This window comes from Oncorhynchus clarkii, chromosome 5 (genome assembly GCF_045791955.1).
Source record: "Oncorhynchus clarkii lewisi isolate Uvic-CL-2024 chromosome 5, UVic_Ocla_1.0, whole genome shotgun sequence".
Taxonomy (NCBI): domain Eukaryota; kingdom Metazoa; phylum Chordata; class Actinopteri; order Salmoniformes; family Salmonidae; genus Oncorhynchus; species Oncorhynchus clarkii.
In genome coordinates this window covers 12809759-12837189 of record NC_092151.1, presented here as the reverse complement: position 1 = coordinate 12837189, position 27431 = coordinate 12809759, and the positions used below count along the sequence as shown (strand labels likewise).

At 44.3% G+C, this 27431-nt stretch overlaps 1 protein-coding gene across 4 annotated transcripts in view; it reads right to left on the bottom strand.

Moving 5' to 3' along the window:
* Window positions 1-27431, bottom strand: part of LOC139408363 (DENN/MADD domain containing 1A) — a 160487-nt gene that overhangs the window by 76819 nt on the left and 56237 nt on the right. For all 4 annotated transcript variants that reach the window (XM_071152147.1, XM_071152149.1, XM_071152148.1 and 1 more), the window contains exons 4-5: window positions 20292-20341; window positions 15588-15707 (exon numbers count right to left, since the gene is read on the bottom strand). In XM_071152147.1, coding sequence (XP_071008248.1) covers window positions 15588-15707; window positions 20292-20341 — 170 coding nt within the window. The remainder of the gene's footprint in view (window positions 1-15587; window positions 15708-20291; window positions 20342-27431) is intronic.

Sequence of the window (27431 nt, the reverse complement as noted above, 5' to 3'; positions counted from 1 at the left end):
TGTGTGTGTGTGTGTGTGTGTGTGTGTGTGTGTGTGTGTGTGTTCGCATGAGTGTGTGCTCGGCTTTGCATTGTGGCAAGAGTGCCTCATCCATTCATCCCTTGTACAGTAAAGATCAGACCTTAGGGTAAGCCCTGGTAGTGTATTGCTGCTGCTGGATCCACATACAGTTTTACCAACCACAACACCATCAATGGGAGGTTAAACAGCGGGACCAGCCGGCCGGTATAACCAGCCACAACACTGGGTGCTCTCAAGTGGACATTTGCAAACACTGTGTGTTCAGCCAAGGACATAGCTCACCAAATCAGTCCATTTCACATTTAATCAGCCCCTATTAACACCTTAATCTCCAAACACCATTTTACGATCTCCTTCAGTCTCTTCTAACCCTCTCAACCGTACCGCTTTCCACTTATCCGCCTGCCGGTTGGGCCCATTGCCGCCCATTGAGGTAAACTAATCGAATCCCCCAATTTATTTATTTTCCGATCGGCACACACGTATGGTGCCGCTGTGTGTATGGTGCCGCTGTGTGTATGGTGCCGCTGTGTGTGTATGGTGCCGCTGTGTGTGCAGGTCACAGCCTTTACTGTGTCGAAGAAGACAGAGGGGTTTGTAATGATTGCGTTTTTTTGTGTCGGATGTAAACAAAGCAAGGTCAGAGGCCTAGCGCGGCTTTAATCCCCCCAGCTGAAGTGAAGAGGAGCCCCGGAGAAAGTGCCACACGCTGGGCCACTCTATAGACCAGAGTTCCCCTCCCTAAGGGATTGTCTCTAGTCAACAGTCTGCAGAATTGGATTGGCTTTTTCCTTTCTTAATTTTTGTTTCTTTTTTGTTGGGGTCTTGTATTGGGGTCTTAATTGTGCGTGACCTCTTGGTGCTAGGTGTTGGAAATACGATAAATGAGATGAAACGTCAAAAAGGTTGTGTCGATTTTAAGGGCTGTCCCCAACAACAAAAAATATTGGTCGACCGAGAGTCGTCTGTTCTTTTGGTCGATTGGATGAAATGTAAAAATGTATACTTTTTCATATGTGACTGGTTTCAGGAAACTAGGCATATGTCGCACGTCACTACTTCACAGGTGAGGCATTTCAACTTTTTTTTGCAGAAATGCCTTCTGGAACATGTGAACTTTCATGTGCCTTAATAACAAACTTGTATGCCATCTGTGAATATTAATAAAACATTTAAATTACAAGCCTAGTTGGTTTAACCAACGAAAAAGACTGGAACCTTCCCGCTAGCCATGATTGGCTGAGATAATGGATGGGCTGAACATGCCGAAAGATAAGTTCAGATTGGCCTGCCATGTAGCATGCTTCTGTCTATAATATGAGCAGCTCAGTATGTATAGGTAAAGGTATCGCGAAGAACTGCAAAAGTGTTGCTAATGCTCTCCACTTCTGGAGACGATGAGGAAATCCCTGATTTAGGTAAAAACATCTTCATTGAACCAGACATTGTAGAGTATTCGGAAACGGCGATCACGAAAGATGTTGATCAAATTTTGAAATCAGTGGAATGCCGGTGGAAGCAGAGTATGATAGCTAAGGAGATGGAGAAAATTCTGGCCTTTGATTGCAAATATGCAGACGGTGTCGAAAAGAGAACACACAGAAGGCTGTTGTATAAAACGCCTGTCTCCGGATTACATATTCAAACTAAGGGAAACCATGGCATCCGTGACAGAGAGGGAGAAGCGTTCATCCATGTATATACGGGTAAGAGTCTAGCTAGCTACATTTTCAGATATTATACGTTTCAAATTTTGTCAGAAAGTCATTTCCATTGCAAGTTAAAGCTTGCTAGCTAACATTACATGTATGATATGTGTAGAAATATTATTTGTATCTCAATAATCCATTTACATTGCTAGTTATAGCCTAATGTTAGCTAGCTAGCCAACATTAGCTACCTGCAGCCTCATGCATGGGTGTAACATTATGAGTTGGGATTATGGTTCATTGACTCCATTATGCAAATAACCATTTCACTGTACCATTTACACCTTCTGTATCCTGTGCATGTGAAAAATAAACATAGATTTTATTTGATATAGTGTATGTTTACCAGAGACGGTAATGTGAAGAACAACATGACCTGTACCAAACTAAAATTAGGATATAACATTAAGCCAACAAGACAGTGTCCAAGTTCTAAAGATCTCTGGTAGAATGCCCTGCTTTTATGTCGTCACACTCACAACCGTAAACTATTTTCTGTAATTAGTTTGACATTAACTTGGAAATAATTATCTTGTTGGGAATTTATTTTCCTGTAATGACAAATAAAAATTTGCTAAAGTTAAGTTGTTGTCAGCTAGGATATGGTCATTATTTGAACTGGCTAGCCAGCAAACGTAACGTTGCTAGTTTAAGAAACAGACACCTCAGAAGTCCTCAACTGGCAGCTTCATTAAATAGTACCTGCAAAACACCAGTCTCAACGTCAACAGTGAAGAGGCGACTCAGGGATGCTGGTCTTCTAAGCAGAGTTGCAAAGAAAAAGCCATACTTCAGACTGGCAAATACAAATAAAAGATTAAGATGGGCAAAAGAACAAAGACAGTTTCTTGGCAATTTCTCGCATGGAATAGCCTTCATTTCTCAGAACAAGAATCGACTGACGAGTTTCAGAAGAAAGTTATTTGGTTTTTGGCAATTTTGAACCTGTAATCAAACCCACAAATGCTCCAGATACTCAACTAGTCTAAAGAAGGCCAGTTTTATTGCTTCTTTAATCAGCCTCTGTATGCCTATGTAGATATTCCATAACAATTAGCCATTTCCAGCTACAATAGACATTTACAACAATAACAATGTGTATACTGTATTTGTGATCAATTTAATGTTATTTTAATGGACAAAAAATTTGCTTTCTTTCAAAAACAAGAAAATGTCTAAGTGACCCCAAACCTTTGAGTGGTAGTGTATACTAAATACATTTTTAAACGGAAGGGTTTATTGGTGTTAAAATACACCAGTTACGCTATTTTGGACCACCTATCGTTTTTGTGTTTATCCTTTTTCATAACGACAAGGACAAGTTTGATGTCGGACGACAATAGAATGTTCATGATGTCACTGTGACAACTGTCTACAGATATGTCGATAGACGTAGTATAAACCAGACTTTAGTCTTGAAATCTTTGGTTGTTTAGTACACTACCGTACTCACTCTGTTTAGCACATGGCCTCACGTGAATCCTTAAAGAGATGGGTGGGGCTAAGGCTTAAGAGGGTGTGAACGATGCAGAATGGGCTTAGACAAAGAGCTCTCCAGTAGGTGTTACAAATATTCAAGGTCCATTTTCTCAAAAGTGGGGTTAAAAGTTTATCAACTTCCAAAGCAGAATTTCTCTCCCTTGTTCTTCAACTGTAGTGTATGATACACATGACCAGTCAAACGTTTGGATACACTTACTAATTTCAGTGTTTTTCTTTATTTTTACTATTTTCTACATTGTAGAATAATAGTGAAGACGTCAAAACTATGAAATAACACATATGGAATCATGTAGTAACCAAAAAGGTGTTAAACAAATCCAAATATGTTTTATATTTGAGATTCTTCAAAGTTACTAAAGCGGAAGCCAGATATCAATAAAGCCTAACCAGAAGAAAAAACCCTGTTCTGGATCGTCCTCCTCCCGCTGCTGCTGGCCTTCGCAGATTCTACCATTACGCTTCTAAAGTTGCCGGTAATAGGCCATAACAGAAGTCGAAAACCTTTTCCATTTGGAGTACCAAGTTATCGTACCATCTCTACTGATCTGCGTGCCAGTTATGATTTTAATAAGCACATTTTCATGGAACTTTTCATGGAACTTTAATTTAATTTATAATAAAGTCTTCATATCTAAAAAGCTAAGTCATGTGGTTAATCAAAATTCTATCTAAATGAAAATTATAGAAATCTAAAAGTAACTTCTATTGCCAATATGCAAAAATAGCCTACATAAAGCCAACAAAAAAAACATTGCAGCCCCCAGGTACAAAATATCCTGATAAAAATAAATATCCTTTAAGTCACACTGGCTACCCATGGCCTGTCTGCAAGGAACTTGAAACATTGTATCAACTATTAACTTGATCAGGCCCTCACCAGTTTCTTGCACCTGTAAACCCCAGACAGACAGACACAGCTGTAGGCTATTTTGCACAAGGAATAAGAAGTAATCAGGTAGGCCTATTTTATGATGTTTCCACTGGATCAGAGCATGATATTTTTTCCCCCTTCATGCTGAATGGTTAAGGAAAGAGCTGGAAAGATATTTCAAATAGGCTACATTGAGGAACTACTGTCATTCTCAATGGATGTAAAAGCAGACTTCTGTTTACTTTCTGTATGAGGTGAAGAAAACATGACTTTGATAAGCTCCACAGTGATAGAGAGTTAAGACGATCAGAAATAGTATCAGATCCCCAGATGGGCACATTTATAGGCCTACATTTGCGCGCAGGCCAGGTAGCCTAGGGCTACATCTATGCGTAATCAGTAGTGTGTCCTTACTCAAGATTGACAGGACGCCCCAAACAAAAGACAATGAATAAATTGACAACTCGTAAATGGAATGAAATAAACCCAAAGTTTTTTTTCCTCACAAGTGTAGCCTAGGTTGTGCGCTCTGCAAACAACGTGTCCACTCCTACAATGACAAGACTATAATAATAATATATTCAATGCATTAACAGAAATGACTGTAACCAAACAAACAGTGTAGATTAAAAATAAAAAAACAGTAAATGTCTACTGGTGATACTGGTGTGCCATCCCCACAGCTTCCGCAATGGATTAGTCTACCGAGACAGGTGTGAATCAGACAGGTGTCTCGTGTGCCATCCCCACAGCTTCCGCAATGGATTAGTCTACCGAGACAGGTGTGAATCAGACAGGTGTCTCGTGTGCCATCCCCACAGCTTCCGTAATGGATTAGTCTACCGAGACAGGTGTGAATCAGACAGGTGTCTCGTGTGCCATCCCCACAGCTTCCGCAATGGATTAGTCCACCGAGACAGGTGTGAATCAGACAGGTGTCTCGTGTGCCATCCCCACAGCTTCCGCAATGGATTAGTCCACCGAGACAGGTGTGAATCAGACAGGTGTCTCGTGTGCCATCCCCACAGCTTCCGCAATAGATTAGTCCACCGAGACAGGTGTGAATCAGACAGGTGTCTCGTGTGCCATCATTTTTTAATATTTACTTGCCACTGCTCGACAAAAAAAATCTATCGACCAGTCAAATAAATGTGGTCAGCCCTAGTCGATTTAGAGCATCGTTTGACAACTAGTACACAGAAGAACTAGTCTACATACTGAGCACGAAATTAATGAAAATATAGCAGTGTCCAAACTAGTTCTGTTTATGAACCAGTGACACTGGAGTCAAGGAACGAATGTTAACATTCACTGATCAAAGTTTAGATGATAATTGTTTACCTCAAATCTTTGCTCAAATTTAACACGGTACGGTCAATAAACACATAATAATATAATCAATCAGACTAACAATCAAACCAAATAAAATGTAAACAAAGAACCTAGAGAATGCATCTATAAAGTCATGAATGAACATGCCTGTCACATCCACAATCCAACCAACCTTGTTGCCTCACAGGTGTGCCCTCCACTACCCCTGTTATCCTGTAGTCACCCCACTGCCCCCCTTCCCCCAAACAACAACACTAAATGCGGCCAGCCAGCCCCATGTTGCCCCCCTCCCCCATGCCCTGCCAATTGGCCTGGCCAGGCCAGGAACCTGTCAGTGTCGATTGAGTTGAGCCTGAGCGGACCTGCTTGAGAGGACGTGCTGTTCCTGCTCTGAGAGGGCCCACCACTTGTTTCTAAAGCCTGGGAAAAGAAAAGGGGCTGGCTCCCTGTTCGCATTCCTCACATCCGAGCTGCCAACTCTCTCTCTCTACCCCCCTCCCTCTATCCCTCCCTCAAAGTGGAGAAACAGGAGAGGACGAGGGAGGGTAAATGAGATGAACAAAAGGCGTTCTGTGGACGCGGCCCTGGCTGCTTTCCATGTCAACAGTTCGGCGGGTTCAGAGGTCACGTTAACTACATTCATACCCAGCAGCACCCTTGTTTTGCTCCATGAAGTGAGCCGCGGGGGTGAGCCGCGGGGGTGGGCCCAGACTTCAGCGTTTTCATCCCTCTCTCACACTCTCCCCCCAAACCCCCTAATCCTTTGAGATATTTCTGATCCCTTCACATGTTTCTGCTCAATTAAAACAAAATGGACGACCCTGCACTCTCTCTGGGGAGTGGGACAGACGGACAGAGAGAGAGAGCCAGAGAAACAGCAAGAGGAAAAAGTGATAGGGCCCTCCCTGAGGTGAGGCGAGCTAGCCTACTCACCAGAGCTAGCCAAACAAACAGGTAAATAACTACTGTGAACTTCCAATTAGAGAGAATAGAAAGAGGACCCGGTCATATAGGTGATCTGCAAATTCCATATTGGGCTAATCCTATTAGCAAAACAGCTAGCAGTCCATGCGTATGGACAAAAAGATGGCTTTGCTAAGTTTCACCCCCATGAAGCCCAGAAACAAGGTTCAGATTTTGGATTAGGGTGCTGGTTAGGGTGCTGACTCTGACTTAAAACTCTAACAAATGCATGGGTTTCAATTATTGCTGTTTCTAGAGTACATTGTGTGACTGGGCCACCAAGAATCAACATGAAGAGGATATTTATTTATTTTTTATTTCACCTTTATTTAACCAGGTAGGCCAGTTGAGAACAAGTTCTCATTTTCAACTGCGACCTGGCCAAGATAAAGCAAAGCAGTGCGACAAAAACAACAACACAGAGTTACACAAACAAACGTACAGTCAATAACACGATAGAAAAATAGAAAAAAATCTATGAACATTGTGTGCAAATGTAGAAGAGTAGGGAGGTAAGATAATAGGCCATAGAGGAAAAATTATTACAATTTAGCATTAATATTGGAGTGATAGATGTGCAGATGATGATGTGCAAGTAGAGATAATGGGGTGCAAAACAGCAAGTAGATAAATAACAATATGGGGATACGGTAGTTGGGTGTGCTATTTACAGATGGGCTGTGTACAGGTACAGTGATCCGTAAGCTGCTCAGATAGCTGATGCTTAAAGTTAGAGAGGGAGATATAAGTCTCCAGCTTCAGTGATTTTTGCAAATCGCTCATTGGCAGCAGAGAACTGGAAGGAAAGGCGGCCAAAGGAAGTGTTGGCTTTGGGGATAACCAGTGAGATATACCTGCTGGAGCGCGTGCTACGGGTGGGTGCTGCTATGGTGACCAGTGAGCTGAGATAAGGCGGGGCTTTACCTAGCAAAGACTTATAGATGACCTGGAGCCAGTGGGTTTGGCAACGAATATGTAGCGAAGGCCAGCCAACGAGAACATACAGGTCGCAGTGATGGGTAGTGTATGGGGCATTGGTGACAAAACGGATGGCACTGTGATAGACTGCATCCAGTTTGCTGAGTAGTGTTGGAGGCTATTTTGTAAATGACATCGCCGAAGTCAAGGATCAGTAGGATAGTCAGTCTTGCGAGGGTATGTTTGGCAGCTTAAGTGAAGGAGGCTTTGTAGCAAAATAGGAAGCCAATTCTAGATGTAATTTTAGAATGGAGATGCTTAATGTGAGTCTGAAAGGAGAGTTCACAGTCTAACCAGACACCTAGGTATTTGTAGTTGTCCACGTATTCTAAGTCAGAACCGTACAGAGTAGTGATGCTAGTCGGGCGGGAGGGTGTGGGCAGCAATCGGTTGAAGAGCATGCATTTAGTTTTACTAGCATTATGATTTTTCAATGCCAATACCGATACCGATTATTGGAGGACAAATTATTATTAATTTGTCCTCCAATTAATCGGACGATTTTTATATATACTTGTAATAATGACAATTACAACAATAATGAATGAACACTTTAATTTTAACTTAATATAATTAAAAAAAACATCTATTTAGTCTCAAATAAATAATGAAACATGTTCAATTTGGTTTAAATAATGCCAAAACACAGTGTTGGAGAAGAAAGTAAAAGTGCAATGTGTGCCATTTAAAAAAGCTAACGTTTAAGTTCCTTGCTCAGAACATGAGAACATATGAAAGCTGGTGGTTCCTTTTAACATGAGTCTTCAAACTTCCCAGTTAAGAAGACTTAGGTTGTAGTTATTATAGGAATTATAGGACTATTTCTCTCTATACCATTTGTATTTCATATACCATTGACTTCTTATAGGCACTATAGTATTGCCAGCCTAATCTCGGGAGTTGATAGGCTTGAAGTCATAAACAGCGCTGTTCTTCAAGCATTGCGAAGAGCTGCTGGCAAACGCAGGAAAGTGCTGTTTGAATGAATGCTTACAAGCCTGCTGCTGACTACCACCCCTCAGTCAGACTGCTCTGTCATATATCAAATCATAGACTTAATTATAATATAATAAACACACAGAAACACAAGCCTTTGGTCGGGGCGGCAGGTAGGCTAGTGGTTAGAGCATTGGAGCCCGAGCCGACAAGGTAAAAATCTGCCGTTCTGCCCCTGAACAGGCAGTTAACCCACTGTTCCTAGGCCGTCATTGAAAATAAGAATTTGTTCTTAATTGACTTGCCTAGTTAAATAAAGGTAAACTAAAAAAATACTAATCAATATGGTCAAATTCAAATCATTTTGAAAACAAAACGTTTATTCTTTCAGTGAAATACGGAACCGTTCCGTATTTTATCGAATGGGTGGCATCCATAAGTCTAAATATTGCTGTTACATTGCACAACCTTCAATGTTATATCATAATTATGTAAAATTCTGGAAAATTAATTACTGTCTTTGATAAGAAGAAATGGTCTTCACACAGTTCGCAACAAGCCAGGAGGCCCAAACCTCTGCATATACCCTGACTCTGCTTGAACAGAACGCAAAAGAAGTGACACAATTTCCCTAGTTAATAGTGCCTGCTAACATTCATTTATTTTAACTAAATGCAGGTTTAAAAAAATCTACTTGTGTATTGATTTTAATAAAGGCATTGATGTTTATGGTTAGGTACATTGGTGCAACGACAGTGATTTTTTCGCGAATGAGCTTGTTAAATTATCACCTGTTTGATATATACAGAGAAAAGAGCTGGCCCGAGAATTGAACCCTGTGGCACCCCTAGAGGACCGGACAACAGCCCCCCCCCCCCCCCCCCCCCCAAACTGAACTCTATCTGAGAAGTAGTTGGTGAATCAGGCGAGACAGTCATTTGAGAAACCAAGGCTATTGAGTTTGCCGATAAGAATATAGTGATTGAAAGTCTTGACCAGGTCGATGAAGTGGCCTTCCTAAGCCAGGATTCAGACATGGCTAGGACATCCGGGTTGGTGGAGTGTGCTAAAGCAGTGAATAAAACAAACTTAGGGAGAAGGCTTCTAATGTTAACATGCATGAAAACAAGGCTTTTACGGTTACAGAAGTCAACAAATGAGAGCACCTGGTGAATGGAAGTGGTGCTGGGGGCTGCAGGGCCTGGGTTAACCTTTACATCACCAGAGGAACAGAGATGGAGTAGGATAAGGGTACGGCTAAAAGCTATAACAATTGGTTGTCTAGTGCGTTCGGAACAGAGAGTAAAAGGAGCAGATTTCTGGGCGTGGAAGAATAGATTCAAGGCATAATGTACAGATAAGGGTATGGTAGGATGTGTATACAGTGGAGGTAAACCTAGGCATTGAGTGACGATGAGAGAGGTTTTGTCTCTAGAGGCACCAGTTAAGCCAGGTGAGGTCACCGCATGTGTGGGGGGTGGAACAAAAGGGCTATCTAAGGCATAATGGGCAGGGCTGGGGGCTCTACAGTGAAATAAGACAATAATCACTAACCAAAACAGCAATAGACAAGGCATATTGACATTAGGGAGAGGCATGTGTAGCCGAGTGATCATAGGGTCCAGTGAGTAGCAATAGATGAGTCAGGGAGCCGATTCAGTAGTCGCTACTACGCTAGGCGAGCTGGAGACACAGCGATTCAGACAGCTAGCGGGCCGGGGCTAGCAGATGGGCCTCCGGCGACGTCGCAACGGAAGAGCCTGTTGAAACCACCCCGGACGATTATGTCGGCAGACCGGTCGTGATGGATTGGCGGGGCTACGTGTCGGCAGTAAAGGGTCCAGGCCAATTGGCAAAATAGGTATTGTAGCCCAAGAACTGGCTGGTGGACCTCTTTGGCTAGCCGGGAGATGGGCCTAGCTTGAGGCTAGCTCAACCCTAACTGGTGCTTGCTTTGGGACAGAGACGTTAGCCAGGAGTAGCCACTCGGATTGCAGCTAGCTAGCTGCGATAATCCGGTGTAAAGGTTCAGAGCTTGCGGTAGGAATCCAGAGATGTGGTAGAGAAAAAGCAGTCCGATATGCTCTGGGTTGATATGGCGCTGTGCAGACTGGCAGGTATTGACCGAGCGAAGGCTTGTTGTTGTCCGAGTTAACAGTGAAGACCACTAGCAGTGGCTAACTGACAACTAGCTAGTTAGCTGGCTAGCTTCTGATGGGGGTTTCAATTCTAAAGTATAAAAATAGCACAGTCTGACTCAGAGCCATATATTGGACCAACTTTTAGAATGTTGAATATTGTTCTAATTCCAGACATTCAGTTACATAGCATAGCATTGTTAGAATATGCCTCATGCCATAGAATGTTGAAGTGTCATGTAAATACATCATAAAGCAGAAACCTAAATTTCCCTACTCTCTAAATACACTGACCAAAAATATAAACGCATGTAAAGTGTTAATCCCATGATTCATGAGCTGAAATAAAATAAATAAAAGATCAGAGAAATGTTCCATATGCACAAAATGCTTATTTCTCTAAAATGTTGTGCACTAATTTGTTTAAATCCCTGTAAGTGAGCATTTCTACTTTGCCAAGATAATCCATCCACCTGACAGGTGTGTCATATCAAGAAGCTGATTAAACAGCATGATCATTACACAGGTGCACCTTGTGCTGGGGACAATAAAAGGCCACTAAAATGTGCAGTTTTGTCACAGAACACAATGTCACATATGTCTCAAGTTTTGAAGGGAGCGTGCAATTGGCATGCTGACCGCAGGAATGTCCACCAGAGCGGTTGCCAGAGAATTTAATGTTAATTTCTCTACCAAACGTCATTTAGAGAATTTGGCAGTACGTCCAACCGGCATCACAACCACAGACCACGTGTATGGCGTCGTGTGGGCGAGCGGTTTGCTGATGTCAAAGTTGTGAACAGAGTGCCCCATGGTGGCGGTGGGGTTATGGTATGGGCAGGCATCAGCTACGGACAATGAACCCAATTTAATTTTATTGATGGCAATTTAAATGCACAGAGATACCGTGACAAAATCCTTAGGCCCATTGTCGTGCCATTCTACTGCTGCCATCACCTCATGTTTCAGCCTGATAATGCACGGCCCTATGTCGCAAGGATCTGTACACAATTCACGGAAGCTGAAAATGTACTTCTTCTTCCATGGCCTGCATACTCACCAGACATGTTACCCATTGAGCATGTTTGGGATGCTCTGAATCGATGTGTACGACAGGGTGTTCCAGTTCTCAACAATATCCAGCAACTTGATTAAAAAGGAGTAGATATGTCGCGCAGCATGAGGCAAGTGGTGGTCAGACGAGATACTGGCTGGTTTTCTGATCCATGCCCCTACCATTTATTTAAGGTATCTGTGACCAACAGATGCATATCTGTATTCCCAGTCATGTCAAATCCATAGATTAGGGCCTAAAGAAATGATTTCAATTGAGTGATGTTCTTATATGAACTGTAACTCAGTAAAATCTTTGAAATTGTTGCATGTTGCGTTTGTATTTTTGTTCTGTGTACATGCCTCTAGTCTGACTACTGTATGTGCATCCTGCGTTTGAGACTGGTTAGATTAGCTGTGGACATTGACAGGAGGAAGAGAGAAAGAGAGAGAGAGAGTCAGAGAAAGACAGAAACAGAGAGAGAGACAGAGGGAGAGACAGAGAGGGAGAGAGAGGGGGGGGGTGAGACAGAGAGAAGGGAGGAGAGAGAGAAAGAGATAAGAAGGGGGGATGAAAAGAGAAAGATAAAAATAGAACTGCAGATATCAATCAAGTGAAAAAGAAAGAGAGAAATAGCTCTGAGACTGAAAGAGAGCAACGGATTCTCACATTACTGTAATTATTTTTTGTCAACATTCATATTTTTTCCACCTTAAAAAATATAAATAATGGAGTCAAAATAGTCCCTCGTTTTTGAACAACACATACTCCTTACTGATCCAGGTACTTCTTCCAGCATACACAAGAGACAGAAATCAGCAGAGAGGGGAAGGGGTGGTCTCTGGACCACAAAGGAATTACTAGTCAGAGACAAAACATTAAGGTTGGAGTGGTCGGATTTCAAAGCAACCGAGTGATGGGATATCCGGGAACGTTTTCCGGCTTTTACCCAAAGCGGTGGTGGCTTGGCTCTCTAACCAGCGGAGATACTACAGCTGCTGCTCCATCAGAGTGACATGCGTGCATAAACACACCCACACAGATAAAACTAGATACACATAAATACACACTCCCTTACTCTTTCTAACACACACAGGGGCATGTGCAAGCACGCAAGCATGCACACACGCACACGCACACGCACACACACACACACACACACACACACACAAAAAAAAAAAAAAAAAAATCAGGCCCTATTCTCAGGTCACACACACACACACACAAACACACAAAGCTCATGTTCTATAATAGTTATGACCAAATAATGTATCAGTACTATCCATCTAGATGTAATGTACAGTCATGGGTTTTGGGAATGACACAAAAATGTATTTTCACAAAGTCTGCTGCCTCAGTTTGTATGATGGCAATTTGCATATACTCCAGGATTTTAGTGATCAGATGAATTGCAATTAATTGCAAAGTCCCTCTTTGCCATGCCAATTAACTGAATCCCCAAAAAACATTCCCACTGCATTTCAGCCCTGCCATTCTCTCGTTAACACAGGTGTGAGTGTTGACGAGGACAAGGCTAGAGTTCACTGTCATGCTGATTGAGTTTGAATAACAGACTGGAAGCTTCAAAAGGAGGGAGGTGCATTGGAATTATTGTTCTTCCTCTGTCAACCATGGTTACCTGGAAGGAATCACGTGCTGTCATCATTGCTTTGCACAAAAAGGGCTTCACAGGCAAGGATATTGCTGCCAGTAAGACTGCACCTAAATCAACCATTTATTGGATCATCAAGACCTTCAAGGAGAGCAGTTCAATTGTTGTGAAGAAGGCCCAGCAAGAAAGCCCAGCAAGCGCCAAGAACCGTCTCCTAAAGTTGATTCAGCTGCGGGATCGGGGCACCACCAGTACAGAGCTTGCTCAGGAATGGCAGCAGGCAGGTGTGAGTGCATCTGCACGCACAGTGAGAAGAAGACTTTTGGAGGATGACCTGGTGTCAAGGACAGCAAAGAAGCCACTTCTCTCCAGGAAAAACATCAGGGACAGACTGATATTCTGCAAAAGGTACAGGGATTGGACTGCTGAGGACTGGGGTAAAGTAATTTTCTCTGATGAATCCCCTTTCCGATTGTTTGGGGCATTCGAAAAAGCTTGTCCGGAGAAGACAATGTGAGGGCTACCATCAGTCCTGTGTCATGCCAACAGTAAAGCATCCTGAGAACATTCATGTGTGGGGTTGCTTCTCAGCCAAGGGAGTGGGCTCACTCACAATTTTGCCTAAGAACACAGTCATGAATAAAGAATGGTACCAACACATCCTCCGAGAGCAACTTCTCCCAACCATCCAGGAACAGTTTGGTGACGAACAATGCCTTTTCCAGCATGATGGCGCACCTTGCCATAAGGCAAAAGTGATAACTAAGTGGCTCGAGGAACAAAACATCAATATTTTGAGTCCATGGCCAGGAAACTCCCCAGACCTTAATCCCATTGAGAACTTGTGGTCAATCCTCAAGACGTGGGTGGACAAACAAATTCTGACAAACCCCAAGCATTGATTATGCAAGAATGGGCTGCCATCAGTCAGGATGTGGCCCAGAAGTTAATTGACAGCATGCCAGGGCGGATTGCGGAGGTCTTGAAAAAGAAGGGTCAACACTGCAAATATTGTCTCTTTGCATCAACTTCATGTAATTGTCTATAAAACTCTTTGACACTTATGAAATGCTTGTAATTATACTTCAGTATTCCATAGTAACATCTGACAAAAATATCTAAAGACACTGAAGAAGCAAACTTTGTGGAAATTAATATTTGTGTCATTCTCAAAACTTTTGGCCACGACTGTATATGAAATGTATCAAATGACTTTATGTTGCTATATAACTACTGTAAAATGTGTGTAGAATGGACATGTAACAACAAAAGAAAAAGACGTAAAAACAACGTTTATTTTTGTCCTCCGAAGAGGGGGGGTGGTGGATGAGCCCCCCCCAAAATTATAATAATAACTAAAACATACACACCGATAAAACTAGCACACACAGGAGTATGTGCAAACACACTAACAATCAGGCCACATCCTCAGGTCTTGAAGTGTTGTTTCATCCCTCAAGGCTCACCACCCCCCACCAAGACCCAGGGTCACTTCCCTCTAGGCTCACCACCCCCCACCAAGACACAAGCCAAATGGCCGTCCGCGAATCATGCTCTATATACTTAACTAGGCAAGTCAGTTAAGAACAAATTCTTATTTACAATGACGGCCTACACCGGCCAACGCTGGGCCAATTGTGTGCTGCCCTATGGGACTCCCAATCACGTCTGGTTGTGATACAGCCTGGATTCTAACCAGGGTGTCTGTAGTGACACCTCTAGCACTAAGATGCAGTGCCTTAGACTACTGCGCCACTCGGGAGCCCATTGGTGGTCAACAGTGGATGACTTGGTAGAAAGTAGGGTGATCTTGCATTCAGTATGTGTTTGAGAGAATGTTTGAGATAGAGAGTGAGTGAGTGTGTGTGTATGAACAGAGAACACGGCCTGACTTCTGCCCACAGAGAATGTGAAAAGCCACTGGTGAAGGTACAGTCGCGACTCAGATTTAAGAGTCCATAGGACCCTCTGTAATGCTTGTCCTGTCCTGTCCGAACCGGTCCTGTTCTGTCCATTCCTACCTGTCCTGTCCTAACCAGTCCTAACCTGTCCTGTCCTAATTTGTCTTGTTCTAACATGTTCTGTCCTGTTCGGTCTTAACATGTCCCATCCTAACCTGCCCTGTCCTAATCTGTCCTGTTCTATCCTGTCATAACCTGTTCTGTTCTGTACAAACCGGTCCTGTCCTGTAGCTCCACTTTTGCCAAGTCTCTCTCCCTTTGCTTTTTCTCTGATATGATGATGCAGAATATCCAACAATAGAATAGTCACAACTAACTTAAAAACAACAATGCAGTTCAATTCTCTGTTCTATTAATTGCTCCTGTAAGTTGCTGGATAAGAGAGTTTGCTAAATGATTCAAATGTAAAAATCCAAGTTCAATGGTGCCGACACCGTACCTTGTGGTACGCCGATATAGGAAACTCTCTCTCTCAAACACACACAGACACACACACAAAGGGGTCTCACCTGAGGATGCAGTAGCAGCTGTGGGCCCCCGAGGAGAGGCGGCAGAAGCCAAAGCGCTGCTTGCTCTCTATGTCAGTCAGGACAAAGGTGAAGTTCTGGCCCACTTGGCTCACCGACAGACTGCATCGCACAGAGAGGATGGGAAGCAACCAATCAATCAAATTTATCCATAAAGCAGTTTTTCATCAAAAGTCCTTTTCAACAGTAATCTGGCCTAGAAAGAAGGGGAGGTAGAGAGAGAGAAGGAATTTGAGCAGGAGGAGAAAAAGAGAGGCATTTTCATACATGGCTTCTCGTTTTACACAAAGTCGTGCCCTTTAAAGTGCTTTCTGTATAAAGGTGATGTTATTATTGCTAGTGTTATCATCATTATCAGTATTAGCATCGTAGGTAGAGTACCTAGGGGCAACAGTCCATTTAGGAGGGTTGCTGGCTGAAGGCGTCCGCATAGTAGGTTAGGTTTGCTCCTAGCAGAACTCGGCTAGGTGAAGTGAATGTCTGTGCCTTGCATACTCCCTTAAAAATGAGGTTGAATAACTAGAAAGAAGTGGCAATATTACTGTTGGTCTTCCTTGAGACGTCGTACGCACCAACAGAGTGCACTCGGAAAGTATTCAGACCCCTTGACTTTTTTCACATTTTATTACGTTACAGCCTTATTCTAAAATAGATTTAAGATTTTTTTCCCTCATCAATCTACACACAATACCCCATAATGACAAAGCGAAAAGAGGTTTTTAGACATTTTAACTCATTTATAAAAAATGTAAAACAGAAATACCTTATTTACATAAGTATTCAGACCATTTGCCACACTTAATTGAAGAAGCCCTAATGTTGACCGACCAATCACTGACGAAGGGCGTCGATTTCGGCTACCAAAAAAATATGTGTGCTCTAACAGCCAAAATAAAAAACCATGCCGAACACAAAAACGTTACAAAATGTTGTCGTAATACAGTTGGGTCCGAAATTATTGGCACCCTTAATAAATATAAGCAATAATGACTGTATAAAGTAAATTATTAAAATACTAAGATATATTATATGCTCAAAAAATTGGGAAATTATATTATTTTATACTAATACAACTGCTCAGAGAAAGAGATTTTGTTTTACCAAAAAAATAAAACATCTCGAAATGTAGAGGTGTCAAAATGATTGACAACCATAAAGACTCTTAGAAATTAAGTAGTAAAAAGTTGTATTTGGTCCCAAATTTCTAGCACGCAATAACTACATCAAGCTTATGGATGCATTTACAGTTCGTTTCGGTTGTGTTTCACATTATTTTGTGCCCAATAGAAATGAATGACAAATAATGTATTATGTCATTTTGGAGTCACTTTTATTGTAAACACTCTTCTATATTAATGTTGATTCTACCACGATTATGGATAATCCTGAATGCATTGTGAATGATGATGAGTGAGAAAGAGGGTCAAAGATCATACCCCCAAGACATGCTAACCTCCCCTGTTATTGGTAATGGTGAAGGTTAGCATGTCCTGGGGGTATGATCTTTGACCCTCTGTAACTTTCTCACTCATCATTATTCACGATTCATTCAGGATTATCCAGATCACCTATTGGGCACAAAATAATCTGAAACACAACCAAAACAACCTCCAAACGCATCCAAGTTTGTAGTCACAAGCTTGATTTGATGTAGTCATTGTGTGCTAGGAATATGGGACCAAATACTACACTTTTGACTACTTTATTTATTAAGCATCTTTAGGGGTGTCAAATTTTTTGCCCCCTAACTTTTTGAGAAAAAAACGCATTACAAAACCTATTTCTCTGAGCAATTGTATTAGTATAAAATAATTACATTTCCCAAATGTTTTTTTGCATACATATAGCTCAGTATTTAAATGATTTACTTCATACATTCATTATTACACATCTTTATCAAGGGTGTCAATCATTTTGTGAGCCACTGTATATGCGCAAACTGTTTTCCACTGGGAAGCATACGGTAAGCTTGACTGTGTGCTCCACCCTATAGTAGTGAATGGCTGTGTGGATGTGTGGGTGGGTGGCTGTGTGGATGGGTAGGTGGATATGTGGGTGTGTGGATGTGTGGGTGGCTGTGTGGATATGTAGGTGTGTGGATGGGTGTGTGGCTGTGTGGATGGATATGTGGATATGTGGGTGTGTGGATGTGTGGGTGGCTGTGTGGATGTGTGGGTGGGTGTGTGGATGGGTGGGTGGATATGTGGGTGTGTGGATGTGTGGGTGGCTGTGTGGGTGGCTGTGTGGGTGGATATGTGGGTGTGTGGATGGGTGGGTGGCTGTGTGGATGTGTGGGTGGATATGTGGATATGTGGGTGGGTGTGTGGATGTGTGGGTGGCTGTGTGGATGTGTGGGTGGGTGTGTGGATGTGTGGGTGGCTGTGTGGATGTGTGTGTGGCTGTGTGGATATGTGGGTGGGTGTGTGGATGGCTGTGTGGGTGGCTGTGGGATATGTGGGTGGGTGTGTGGATGTGTGGGTGGCTGTGTGGATGTGTGGGTGGGTGTGTGGATGTGTGGGTGGCTGTGTGGATGTGTGGGTGGCTGGGTGGATGTGTGGGTGGATGTGTGGGTGGGTGTGTGGATGTGTGGGTGGGTAGGTGGATATGTGGGTGTGTGGATGTGTGGGTGGCTGTGTGGGTGGCTATGTGGATATGTGGGTGTGTGGGTGGGTAGGTGGCTGTGTGGATGTGTGGATGGATATGTGGGTGGGTGTGTGGATGTGTGGGTGGCTGTGTGGATGAGTGGGTGGGTGTGTGGATGGGTGGGTGGATATGTGGGTGTGTGGATGTGTGGGTGGCTGTGTGGGTGGCTGTGTGGATATGTGGGTGTGTTAATGGGTGGGTGGCTGTGTGGATGTGTGGGTGGATATGTGGATATGTGGGTGGGTGTGTGGATGTGTGGGTGGCTGTGTAGATGTGTGGGTGGGTGTGTGGATGGGTTGGTGGATATGTGGGTGTGTGGATGTGTGGGTGGCTGTGTGGATATGTGGGTGTGTGGATGGGTGGGTGGCTGTGTGGATGGGTGGCTGTGTGGATGGGTAGGTGGATATGTGGGTGTGTGGATGTGTTGGTGGCTGTGTGGGTGGCTATATGGATGTGTGGTTGTGTGGGTGTGTGGATGTGTGGGTGGGTGTGTGGGTGTGTGGATGGATGTGTGGGTGGATGTGTGGGTGGGTGTGTGGGTGTGTGGATGGATGTGTGGGTGGCTGTGTGGATGTGTGGGTGGATGTGTGGGTGGCTATATGGATGTGTGGGTGGGTGTGTGGATGTGTGAGTGGGTGTGTGGGTGGCTGTATGGATGTGTGGGTGGCTGTGTGGATTGATGTGTGGGTGGGTGTGTGGATGCGTGGCATGGCCAGTAGCCGGGGTGACAAGAATGCCCTGAGTCAGCGTGTCACATGGCTAACTATAGAAGCCTAGCGGGCAGCCTCTCTCTCGTGTGACAAGAGGTCGGAATAATGGGCTGTGTGTGCGTGTGCGTGTGCGTGTGCGTGTGTGTGTGTTTGTGTGGAGGTGATAGTGAAGCTACTTCTGACCCATGGATTTCTCAACATGAGCAAGTAGAGCCAGTGTCAAGAGAAAGAGACGGACGCGGGAGGGAATGTCAAACAGCTTCACACACACAAACACACAGTTTTCCTCCCACTCGCTGCCTCCCTGCCTTCTCCTCCACTGTATGTGTCACTCCTGTTGATATTGACTGGGGTGACTGCAGTCACCATGCGTGTGATTCCTCATCTCTCCTGTAGATGGCGATAGCACTCAGGGACTACACTAGCACCAGAGTAGTGTTCTCTCTCTAATGATGCAGGTTGTAACATATTGTGTGGAAACTGTGTAAGAGGTGAGAACATTCATTTTCCAAGTAACCAAACCACCTCTCTTGTTGAAGGTGTGATAACTGTCAAGCTAAGGAATAGGGCAAGCTAGTGTGTAGCTGTGGAGTTAATGCTGCAATATGTAACTTTTTGGGTGACCCAACCAAATTCAACTAGTTATAGATGTCATTATTATTGAAAGCAAGTCTAAGAAGTGGTAGATAAGTTCTATGTGCGCTTTTCTATGCTTCCCGGTCTTGAGTTTTGTTTTTGCATCTTTTACTTTGGGTTTTGTACACCAGCTTCAAACTGTTGAAAATACAATATTTTGTGGTTATTCAAAATATATTTCACAGCGGTTCAGATGGTACAATGATTCTCTACACTATACTTGATATTTCGGCACATAAAACAGAAATGAGGCAAACTATTAGAATTTTAGCAACCAGGAAATGGTGGAGCGATTTCTGCATAGTGTACCTTTAAGTCTCATACTGTATGTGTTGTCAGTCTGAGGTACAAACTAACTATAGTATCATTTAGTATTAGTTTACTGAGACAAATTCTAAAATGTACTTTTGTACTTGGGGGCGGGGGGAGTATTTGATAGGCCATAATAACATAGTTAAAAGTAGCTCCCTCTCAACCAAGTGGGGGACAGGAGAGAGCTCGGGCCTAGCCACCAGCTGCGTTTGGTAAATCACACTCTGAAGAGACACATTACTTCCCTAGAGGGGTGGTGTGTGTGTGTGTGTTATGGGGGTCTAGGACCTTAAACTCTCCAAAAAGCTTCCGGAGAACACGGCTGCCGGCTGTGCGGCATTACAAACGATGAGAGGGGAGGGAGTGTGTGTTATAACAAACGTACCTGTCCACACTGAAGGGGAAGCAGAACTTGGGGACTGTCTGAAGAGTTTCCTGTTGGGGGAGAGAGAGAGAGAACAGAGAGAGAAGAGAGAGAGAGAGAGAACATTTATACATCTAAAGGAGCCTATAAATCTAAGTATTAACTGCGCCACACCATATAACAGTGCATGGCCTGGAGAAATCAGAGACAGATGAGGGCAGAGGGCAGAGAAGGAGGTGAAGGAAAATATCTATTAAGGTGTAAAGGGGGACAAAGAAAGGAGGGAGAGAAGGAGAGATAGAGGAAGTAGAGGACAGAGAGAAGGAGAGATAGAGGAAGTAGAGGACAGAGAGAAGGAGAGATAGAGGAAGTAGAGGACAGAGAGAAGGAGAGATAGAGGAAGTAGAGGACAGAGAGAAGGAGAGATGGAGGAAGTAGAGGACAGAGAGAAGGAGAGATGGAGGAAGTAGAGGACAGAGAGAAGGAGAGATGGAGGAAGTAGAGGACAGAGAGAAAGAGAGATAGAGGAAGTAGAGGACAGAGAGAAAGAGAGATAGAGGAAGTAGAGGAGAGAGAGACATTGACAGGGGGAGCGGGTCAATCAAAGACAATTGTACCAGCGAGGATTAAAAAAAAATAGAAGAGTGGGAAAAAGAAAATAACACAATGGCAACAAATGAAGCCGGCGGTGGTGTGGTGGGAGTTTGGTTGAGGAGGTGGGTAGGGTAGGGAGGGGTGTGTGTGTGTGTCTGAGCAGTGTTAACAGGGCCCTGGGGGGGAGGGGGGGGGGGGGCTGCCCCAACATATGGGCAACAGTGAAAGGGGAGCGAGCGGCAGGATCCAAGGGGACCAGCGGGAAACGGGTAGAGGGGGGTGGGTGGGGGATACTAGGGAGGCCAGGGGAATCACAGATCAGCATGGGGCAAGAGGTGAGGGGGAGAGGGGATAGAAGGCTGGCAGGCAGGGGCTTTGCCTGGCCACCTCTCTCTCTCTCAGCTGTGTCCCTCCAACACGGGGAGTCGGGACCCCTGGATTAGGGCCCTGGGACTAAGGGGTAACTAACAAAGACAGACAGAGGGGGAGGGAGAGAGATGTGAGAGGAAGAGAAAGAAGGAATAGCGAACGTACAGAGCAAAAAAAGGAAAAAGAGAGAGAGAAATAGTGGTGGAGTGAGAGAGAGCTATGTGATAGAGCAAGAAGTGAGGGAAAAAAAGAGGGAAAAAGAAAGGTGGAGGGGTACAACGAGAGAGAGAGAGGTGCAGGGAGAGAGAGAGAGAGAGAGAGGTGCAGGGAGAGAGAGAGAGAGAGAGGTGCAGGGAGAGAGAGAGGTGCAGGGAGAGAGAGAGAGAGGTGCAGGGAGAGAGAGAGAGAGAGAGAGGTGCAGGGAGAGAGAGAGAGAGGTGCAGGGAGAGAGAGAGGTGCAGGGAGAGAGAGAGAGAGGTGCAGGGAGAGAGAGAGAGAGAGAGAGGTGCAGGGAGAGAGAGAGAGAGGTGCAGGGAGAGAGAGAGAAAGAGGTGCAGGGAGAGAGAGAGAGAGGTGCAGGGAGAGAGAGAGGTGCAGGGAGAGAGAGAGAGGTGCAGGGAGAAAGAGAGAGATGCAGGGAGAGAGAGAGAGGTGCAGGGAGAAAGAGAGAGATGCAGGGAGAAAGAGAGGTGCAGGGAGAGAGAGAGAGGTGCAGGGAGTGAGAGAGAGAGAGAGAGGAAGAGAGATGGGAAGAAAGCAAGAAACTGGAGAGAAAGAGAGAGAATGAGTAACACAGGGGCCCAGGAGAGCTCAGACTAGCAACTAGGCCGGACAACAACAGAGCAGGCTGGGGCCTGGGTTTTTGGTAGACAGAGGAGAGAGTCATACCCAGCCAGGGTGCTCTCTGACAGTGCTCATTTTGGCAGCTATTTTAGGTTTAGTTTACGTCTTAGTTTTAACATGTCTTTTAGACTTAGTTACATTTAATCCTTCTTTAGTTTTAGTTATTCAGTCAACTAAAACTCTGGAGAATTGTTGTCTAGATTTAGTCACAGTCATTTTAGTCACATAATACTGAGTGCATTTTTTCTATTAAATAATGAATATTTAGGCTACCTCTAACTTCCATCATGTGCACATTCAGATAGCCTTGTCCAACTAGGCCTACTACCGCCTGGTATACCTTAGCTGGCAACATTGCGGCATTGTAACCAATGCCAGCCGTAAATAAGCATATAGGCTATAAAGCATTAGCTACAGATTAAACAATTTACAGCTCAGATTTTCTCCCCATCATAACCCTCAAGGGGGTAAATAACAGAGGTTTCCTTGAAAACAGGATAATTTGAGCTTTACAAAAATGCCTGAAGTATTACTGTACTCATAATAGTCAACATTTCTCATAGGAAAAAAGTGCGGAGCAAGAGCAGCAACAGATGAATGAATAACAGTTCACACTGGAAAATAGAGTTTCTGATGTGATCAAAAATAAACAGCCTACATGAAAGTAAGAGAGAGAGTAAACATTGTTTCTAGTTGAGGTTATTTAGAGGTCCAGTGTCCTGCCTTCGCATCAGTACAAAAGATTGACGAGTGACTGAAGTGACCTCCTGGGAGCTGTGGGAGAGCTGCCCAGAAAAGCTCAATCAGACCGTGCAACTGCAAGATGTCCATTCTGCCAATGAGAGGATTGCATGGAATATTCTGCATGCATGCTTCTGATTGGACAACATGGATAAAAATGTTCACGTGAAATTAACTGTCCATAGTCTCATGTGAAATTCTCACCTCGTCACTTTTTCGTCGACTAAAATATAAAGTAATTTGTAAGATAGTTTTTTCCCAGGGCATGTCGTCTTGTTATCGTCATAGTTTTAGCATGGAAAAATAGGTTGTTGATGAGTATTATTCGTCATAGTTATTGTTGACGAAATTAGCACTGCTCCCTGGTGGGCTACCACAGCCGTGTTGAGGCCCTGGTGGAACCAGATGGAGGGACAAACAAGAGTGCCAGGCAGCAGAGAGCTTCAAGCCTGTAGTCCCCCAAGACCTCCACCCCCGGGTGGACAACCAATTACTGACTCAGCTCACTGGTCGCCATGGCAGCAGATGAGGGTGAGTCGGTGGCACCTGGTGGGTGAGGCCTTGGCTCCCATGATGCTTTGGGGCCACCATGGGACGCGGTGGGCAGGTGGTGGTTCAGGTGTGGTGAAAAACAAGTGAAAGGTGAGAGGAGCGAGGTGTGATACAATAAAAAAGACTGGAGTTCACATTGGTACGGCTGGCTACCGGGTTAAGCGAGCAGTGTGTCAAGATGCAGTGCAGCTTGGCAGGGTCTTGTTTCGGAGGACACACAGCTCTCGACCTTCGCCTCTCCCGAGTCCGTAGGGGAGTTGTAGCGATGAGACAAGACTGTAACTACCAATTGGATATCACCAAATTGGGGAGAAAAAAGGGGTAAAAAGTAGAACAAATTATAATAATTCAAGAGAGGGAGGGAGGGAGGCACAGGCACTGATGTAACTATGTCACCATGACAACAGCACACATGTAGCATGCACATTCACACACATGCATTAAACACACACACATCTGTTATGAAACTGAGGAAGTTAAATAATAACTGTAAAACTGACCTCCAACTCTTATTCACTAGACCTCTCTACTAGTATTAGCCAAGCCATAAACTGTCATGATCCCTCTCAAAAGATTAGGCCAAACGACTTGACACAAACCGCAAATAGTCTACAGGCTAGATGAGGAGACAGCTTTGTGACAGTTTATAAGGTTTTGAATCAAGTGTTTTCCCTTGGCTTTGGATTCCCTGCTCTGAAAGCAGGTTGACGTTTATTGTCATGAGTCTTGTCCTGGAGGCAGAACTAAGAGTTTTCCTCTTAGATAGGCCTGCTGCAAAGTCAAAATTGGCTAAATTGTAAAAATTGGTCTTAATTTAAGGTTAGGGTTAGGCATTAGGGTTAGCAGTGTGGCTAAATGTTAGAGTTAATGTTAGATTTAAAAATCAGATTTCATGACATTGTGACTGTGCCAGCTAGTGACCACTGCAGAGCTGCCTCCAAAACAAGATTTGTGACAAGAAACGCTGACCTGCGGTCTGAAAGGGCAAAGCTAGTCTGATGGTTACTGACTCACTCGGATGACTAACGTGGGCTTATGAAGCTGGCCGGTTCCATTTAGCAACAAACAGTTCCAGTCAGGGCCTGAGTCATGGCCTGAGTCACCCAAGACTGAACACACACACACCTGAGGAAATATGAGACTGAACACACACACACCTGAGGAAATATGAGACTGAACACACACACACCTGAGGAAATATGAGACTGAACCCACACACCCCTCAGGAAATATGAGACTGAACCCACACACCCCTCAGGAAATAGAAGACTGAACCCACACACCTCTCAGGAAACATGAGACTAAACTAGGCTTGGGCGATATACCGTTTATACCGGGTTTTTAGAAATACAGAAGGTATTATTTTCAATACCATTTTTTTTTTTAAGCGCCTGAACCCACACACCCCTCAGGAAATACAAATCATAGGGTTGCCAGATTCTGAAAATACTCATAGATTTCATGTATAATTCCACCTACCATCATTAGAAAAATCTCTCAAAATGCTGAATTCTGGGAGATTATGGTTCAGGTCAAACCTAGAAGGTTGGCGTTGGCAATCCTACAGCCTAGGCTGTAAACAATCACAGAATGATGAACCATTCACTCAGGGCCTTTCAGGATAGCAAGGCAAGATAGGCTATTAGCCTAAGTGGTGGTAGGCTAAATATTAAGATCATTCTTTCAAATCTGGAATTGAATTATAATTACATTTCTTTAACATTGTGCACAAATTCTGTGACCTCAAGACTATCTAACGACAAATTCATCATGTTCTATTCTCATCTTCATTTCAATTGATTTAGGCTCTTCTGAATCCCTTTCATTTCCCCAAGCCTGGCTTATACAAGACTCCCAACAGAAACACAATACAGGAATCTGAAAACTCCAGGGGCTTTACCCTGTCAATACCATTCCCAACTCCAGGGGCTTTACCATGTCAATACCATTCCCAACTCCAGGGGCTTTGCCCTGTCAATACCATTCCCAACTCCAGGGGCTTTACCCTGTCAATACCATTCCTAACTCCAGGGGCTTTGCCCTGTCAATACCATTCCCAACTCCAGGGGCTTTACCCTGTCAATACCATTCCCAACTCCAGGGGCTTTGCCCTGTCAATACCATTCCCAACTCCAGGGGCTTTACCCTGTCAATACCATTCCCAACTCCAGGGGCTTTACCCTGTTAATACCATTCCTAACTCCAGGGGCTTTGCCCTGTCAATACCATTCCTAACTCCAGGGGCTTTACCATGTCAATACCATTCCCAACTCCAGGGGCTTTACCCTGTCAATACCATTCCCAACTCCAGGGGCTTTGCCCTGTCAATACCATTCCCAACTCCAGGGGCTTTACCATGTCAATACCATTCCCAACTCCAGGGGCTTTACCCTGTCAATACCATTCCCAACTCCAGGGGCTTTACCCTGTCAATACCATTCCCAACTCCAGGGGCTTTGCCCTGTCAATACCATTCCCAACACCAGGGGCTTTACCCTGTCAATACCATTCCCAACTCCAGGGGCTTTGCCCTGTCAATACCATTCCTAACTCCAGGGGCTTTGCCCTGTCAATACCATTCCTAACTCCAGGGGCTTTGCCCTGTCAATACCATTCCCAACTCCAGGGGCTTTACCCTGTCAATACCATTCCCAACTCCAGGGGCTTTGCCCTGTCAATACCATTCCCAACTCCAGGGGCTTTGCCCTGTCAATACCATTCCCAACTCCAGGGGCTTTGCCCTGTCAATACCATTCCTAACTCCAGGGGCTTTACCCTGTCAATACCATTCCCAACTCCAGGGGCTTTACCATGTCAATACCATTCCCAACTCCAGGGGCTTTGCCCTGTCAATACCATTCCCAACTCCAGGGGCTTTACCATGTCAATACCATTCCCAACTCCAGGGGCTTTGCCCTGTCAATACCATTCCCAACTCCAGGGGCTTTACCCTGTCAATACCATTCCCAACTCCAGGGGCTTTACCATGTCAATACCATTCCCAACTCCAGGGGCTTTGCCCTGTCAATACCATTCCCAACTCCAGGGGCTTTGCCCTGTCAATACCATTCCTAACTCCAGGGGCTTTGCCCTGTCAATACCATTCCCAACTCCAGGGGCTTTACCCTGTCAATACCATTCCCAACTCCAGGGGCTTTACCCTGCCAATACCATTCCCAACTCCATGGGGCTTTGCCCTGTCAAAAGCCTGGGGCTTTACCCTGTCAATACCATTCCCAACTCCAGGGGCTTTACCCTGTCAATACCATTCCCAACTCCAGGGGCTTTACCCTGCCAATACCATTCCCAACTCCATGGGGCTTTGCCCTGTCAAAAGCCTGGGGCTTTACCCTGTCAATACCATTCCCAACTCCAGGGGCTTTACCCTGTCAATACCATTCCCAACACCAAGGGGCTTTACCCTGTCAATACCATTCCCAACTCCAGGGGCTTTACCCTGTCAAAAGCCTGGGGCTTTGCCCTGTCAATACCATTCCCAACTCCAGGGGCTCTACCCTGTCAATACCATTCCCAACTCCAGGGGCTTTGCCCTGTCAATACCATTTCTAATGAATCATTGTAATAATGATTCAACAGCTGAGAGCTATGGGGGGAAGAAGGAGGGGTGTGCACCTGCACCATCTCCAACCCTCTACTTCAGATCCGCCTGTCATTCCACTCCTCCTATCTACTGGGATGGGGAGGCGCCGATCACTCTTTCTCACCAGAGAATGGGGTTTAGTTATTTCATTTCCCATAAAACTAATTGCATTTAAAGAAATATGTCAAAATGGATTTGATCTTACTATAAGTCTAAGTCTTCTAAGGATTGGTCTTAGTGCAGTTCCCCTGTACATGACAACGACATGCCTATGGCAGGAAATGTTGTTGTTTTTGTTGTTGACATTTGAAACGGATAAATGATGTGTTTATTTGTGATGCGACTGGGAGGGGAGTCAGAATGGAAGGATGAGTTGGCACTGTGAGGCCAAGCACTCCACTTACTTTTTGAATGTGTGTTACATGCATACAAAACTGAGAGACACACACACACACACACAC